The 5,444-nt window shown below is 39.2% G+C and overlaps 1 protein-coding gene across 1 annotated transcript; it reads right to left on the bottom strand.

Moving 5' to 3' along the window:
- Positions 1-233: 233 nt before the first annotated feature.
- LOC123952610 (60S ribosomal protein L23a-like) lies at positions 234-773 on the bottom strand (the record flags this gene model as incomplete). The annotated part of the gene is made up of 1 exon (XM_046021863.1): positions 234-773. A coding segment is annotated over one exon (540 nt), but the record flags the coding sequence as incomplete, so codon positions are not given.
- Positions 774-5,444: the final 4,671 nt, after the last annotated feature.

Below are 5,444 nucleotides of genomic sequence, written 5' to 3'. Positions count from 1 at the left end.
ACAATAAAAATGTCACGATGATGTTACTCTGCTATAAACATTTCTAGACTGACACTGTCACTTTCCGTACTTCTCTTTTGGGACTCGTAAGAATTCGAAGACCACCGCCAATCCACAAACCAGACTTTGAAGAGCACTGCCCCCCAGACACACACTTGGTTAAATTTTAAACTGTTTTTTTTTTTTTTTTATCATGAAAAAACTGTATTTAGATTTAGCCAGCTGGACTCAGTTTAGATGATCCCAATTTTGTTGGCAACATCCAAAGCATCATAGTCAGGGGCCAGTCGAACATATGCCTTCTTCTCTCCATCAGGCCTGATTAAGGTGTTGACCTTGGCTACATCAATGTCATAGAGCTTCTTCACAGCCTGTTTGATCTGGTGCTTGTTGGCCTTGACATCCACAATGAACACAAGTGTGTTGTTGTCTTCTATTTTCTTCATGGCTGACTCAGTAGTCAGGGGGAACTTGATTATGGCATAGTGATCAAGCTTGTTTCTCCTGGGGGCGCTCTTTCGAGGGTATTTGGGCTGCCTTCGGAGACGCAGAGTCTTGGGTCGTCGGAACGTAGGTGATGTGCGGATCTTCTTTTTTTTGTGACTGTGGACGCCTTTCAGCACCGCTTTCTTGGCCTTCAAAGCCTTTGCTTTGGCTTCGGCTTTGGGAGGGGCAGGGGCTGGGAGAAAGAAGGAAAAGGAGGGCACAGGATTCAGAAACCAGTCACTTCCGTACTCAAAACCCCCTAGCGGGCGCTCCACGCCACACGTGCATCAGTGGTTCCTTTGAAGACATCATAAACTGTTTTTTAAATAAACACTCATTTCCTAAACATACATTTCTCCTTATTTCCTAAGCATACATTAGACTGTTCCCCCTTGTCCTCTCAATAGGAGATTCCTTCATCTTTTTAATCTTCACTTCTGGAAGTCCTGGTGGGTTTCTGAGGGCCAACTCAAGCCATAACTCAGCTGGACGGTCATTTCTCCTCCTCAGACCAAAGTTGCATTTTGTGTCTCCCAGACTCTACAACAGGGTCATAGTTAAGATTTCCCCTGAAACAGACTCTGAGTCAAGGATTCATGCACAAAATATTTATGTGAGAAAAGATTTCAGAGACACTCGTAGAAGGTTGGGCAGAAAATGCAGAAGAAAAGGAAGGGACCACAGCCAATGGAGTGTTTATTTTTTAGAATGAATATTCAAGCAAGTTTCACATGTGTGATTTTCTTACTAGATGTCAAGTAAGTAGGATATCAGTCTTCACTCCTTAGAAGGTATTATTAAATAGAGTAATTCCTCATATTTTCTTTAATTGAAAAGAGACTTTGGCTTTCTCAAAATAAAACCCATATGCATTGACCTGTCTGCATATCCCTGGACAGAGAAGCTCTCTGGAGCACTGCGTCCTTTCAGATGCAGATAGTAAAGCACTGTTCTAGAAGGAGCAGCGCTTCTCAGACATGCATATGGGCACATACCACCCTAGCATCTTGTCAAAATGCTGATTCTGATTCGTATATCCTGGGTAGGGTCCATGATTCTGCTTTTCTGTCCAACATCCGCTGAAGCAGCTGGTCCTCAGACCATACTTTGAGTAACAGAAACACAGGTAATAGAATCAACTGTGTGATGTTTAGGTTACTGGCCCATTGAAGATCTTTGTCGTACATTCCAGAAAGGCTTCAACTCCACGTCCACTGCTAAGCTGGAGGAAATTCATACAGCTCCTAAGAGGCAGCTGAATTTTCAGAGATTTCATATGCCAGTTGTTACCACAGTTGGTGGTTGCAAACTCATCATGGAGGGGATATTTACACCACAGAAACTGGCAAATGCTACAGAACAGGGTTTGTATTTTTGAGAGAGCCAGTATATCAGCACTTGCTTGCTTTCAACTCAGAAAACTACCCTGCCCTGTCAGGCATATAGCTAGACTGATCTGAAGGTCCTTTCGTCCTAAGTTGGGTGGGGGATGGGGAGGACTACAGCATGTAAGAACTCAAGAATCTTTAACCAGGAATCAGCATGGAACTACGAAGTCAAGGTGATGGCTGTTGTTATTATTATCATTTAGTTATTTTGTTCTTTGGAATTTTTACTATGAAAATATTTCAACAAAGCAGAACTGTCTATTACACTATTATCCATAAAAGTGGAAAGGGTGAACAATTACATAGCCATTAAAAATTATTGGGGCGCCTGGGTGGCTCAGTGGTTAAGCCTCTGCTTTCCGCTCAGGTCATGATCTCAGGGTCCTGGGATTGAGTCCCACATCAGGCTCTCTGCTCAGTGGGGAGCCTGCTCCCCCCGCCAACCCCTTCCTGCTGCTCTGTCTACTTGTGATCTCTGTCTGTCAAATAAATAAAATATTAAAAAAAATTTTACTAAGCCTCTAGAAAGATATCAAATATGTAGAAGTTAGGGTAAGCAGAAAAAGGGGAACACAAACATGAAATTTGTTATTTGTGGGTTAATTTAAACTATGTAGAAACATGCATGCATATGGCAAAAAGAAGGAAATATATACAAAAAATTAGTTATGTTATAGTGCTAGCATTAGAAAGTTTTGAAAAATTTTCTGAACATTGTCTTTGCAAATGAAACATAACAAAACATTCCAATAATTCTCACTATGTGTCTTTCCAATTTAAAAAATATATAACTGAAAGTAAAAACAACCAAGCAAAATCAGGAGAAGTATTAATAATATTTAATATTTATTGGTGTTATATATGAAGAACACGGTTCCGTTCTTTATAGGAATTAGCTCATTTAATCCCCACAACCACCTATGGTGTAGCAACTCTTTTTACTGTCATTTTGCTGGTAAGAAAACTGAGGAATGTGAAGGTTTTGTAATTTTCCCCAAGATAGACAGCTGATAAACCACATAGATGGGTTTCAAATCCAACTCTTCTTGACATTGATAAATTCCTGACCTTTGTAAAATAGTTTTTGCCAAATTCTTTAACGGCCAATAATCCTGTCTAAGGCAAGAAAGATTCAGCCATAACTCTTTCTTTGTTTGAAAGAAGTACACTTGGACCTGTAAATGAAAAATACAAATCTAAGGGCAATTAGTTTTAGTTTAGTTTTGTTTTTTTTTTAAAGTAATCTCCATATCCAATATGGGCTCCAACTCACAACTCTGAGATCAAGAGAGATCAAGAGTCCTGTGCTCCACCGACTGAGCCAGCCTGGTGGCCCTAAAGGCAATTTGTAAGAGACTCGACAGCCACTCTCCCGAAGTAATCAGATCTGTGCAGACTGAGATAAGAAGTGGCATCTCGTTTTTCCAGGCAAAGGTGAGCTACAATCCCATTCTAGCTTGTCCCCTAGCTCTCTCTACGTCATTTTCCTCTAGTAGCCAAAAGGTAATACATGGTTTAAATTTAGGATATTGGCAAACATCTGACCTCTCTCTTCTCGTGTTCATCATTGGGCAGTGTGGATGAACACCAAGCAGTTCATCCTATGGCGTTCTTTGTCTGGGAGAGCAATGTATGACAGTTAGTCATTCAACAAACATTTGTCAAGATCCCAATGTATAGGAATTCTTAGAAAATGTGTGGTGTAAATATAGTATATACAAACATAAGGTATAATCCTTCTTATATGCAGCTATATAAGGAATTTTTTTCCATGAAATAGCATTAATTTTACCAGCACAGGGTACCAACTGTCTTGTTAAATACAATGGACAAATGCCTAGCCTTTTTTCTTTAAAAATGTAGCAGAGGGGGCGCCTGGGTGGCTCAGTGGGTTAAGCCTCTGCCTTCAGTTCAGGTCATGATCCCAGGGTCCTGGGATCAAGCCCCACATCGGGCTCTCTGCTCAACGGGGAGCCTGCTTCCCCCTCTCTCTCTACCTGCCTCTCTGCCTACTTGTGATCTTTCTCTCTCTGTCAAAGAAATAAATAAAATATTTTTTAAAATATAGCAGAGTGAAAATTTCTCCAGATGGATAAATAAGTGAGCTTGTACTAACATATTATGAAATGAACTGGTAAAGATTGTGATTGTATTACTTTCATTTTAAGATCAAAGGGGTATTTTCCCTTAGAAAGAGTCAATATTTGATTTTTTTACAAATAACCACAAAATTGGAACAAAAAGTAATATTATTCTAATAAAATTGTCTTCAAGCATTACAAAATAGGTTTTGCAGTTATCTGGTTGCATTTCATTGTCAGTTGAATAAAAAATTCGGACTAGAAATCTTTCATTTCCAAAGACAGTTTAACTGAGTTCCAGTTTGTTTTTGCAAACAAGCATTTTTCATTTTAAAAATTGTTAAACAGAATTGAGCATCTTTGTAACTTTCCAGCTCCAAAATGCAAATAAATTGTCCTCTAGGTGCTCCTTGTGTATTGTTACAAAACCTACATCCTTTTCACCTCTTTTATAGTCCCTTTTATGGCCATTAATTTTTAATTCTGGAGACATAGTCACTGTGTTTCTGGTTCTCTGGTGGGAGATAAATGTGATTTAGATCCTGTTTTATGTATGCTTGGGGTTGATGGTTCTGATTGTATCTGTTCCCCCAAGAGAAAAATTGCTGGTTTCCACAACCCCTTCCTGGCTGGTCATAAAACAAATATTAAATAATGGCAATAAGCTATGAACGTCCTATAGTGCTCCAATTTCCAATTAAATGATTGCTGATGAAGTATGGCTGATGGAAAAACAGATCCTGTAGAGAATTCACGTGATGTACCCAACGTATAGATAATACATATTTCTTGGACCCTTGAGACCCATTAGGGCAGGTACAGAATGTCAACTGGTGTTTCTTGAGCCGTACTTTTGTAACTTACAGCTCGCTGGCATGATGGGAGGGAGCACAGACGCTACCTGAGCTATGTCTTCTCCAAACTGGATTTCAGATTCCCAAACACAACTATAGTTCAGACACTTAAAATAAACAAACACTATAAATCTGTTACATTTAATATTTTGTGTACCCCCCACCAACAGCCATTTAATATGAGGTTTGTGGAGGAGTAAATGCTTTTAAAACCTTCAGCTCTTCCATTTTTTTTAGCAAGGAATCTGCCGAAGAGACCTGAAAGAATTTAAAAATGTGAGTATTCATGATATTCTCAAGCTTGTCTCAGTATACACTGACTTATTAATAACTGATAATTTTGCTTACAGACATAAAATTTACTCATTGCTGTTATTATCAGTCTTCTGCAATGATACTGGCTAAAATGTATAGGATCTGTCCTAAAATATTGCAAAGTGGGTATTATGATCAAATTATACATGGGCATAGGTATAACCCTCTGCACCCCATCCCATAACCCCCTCACCCCTACCTCCATTCCTAACCCCCACCATAAACACATATTAAGTTAAATAGGGATACTTTCTTTCTCCTGTATCTGTGAGAGATCTTTTTAGGAAACTACTAGATATGTCCCTCGCTCTTCTCAAATC

Source organism: Meles meles, chromosome 11 (genome assembly GCF_922984935.1).
Source record: "Meles meles chromosome 11, mMelMel3.1 paternal haplotype, whole genome shotgun sequence".
NCBI classification, from domain to species: Eukaryota; Metazoa; Chordata; class Mammalia; order Carnivora; family Mustelidae; genus Meles; species Meles meles.
Note: the sequence above shows the minus strand (reverse complement) of the source record. Positions and strands in the feature narration are given on the sequence as shown.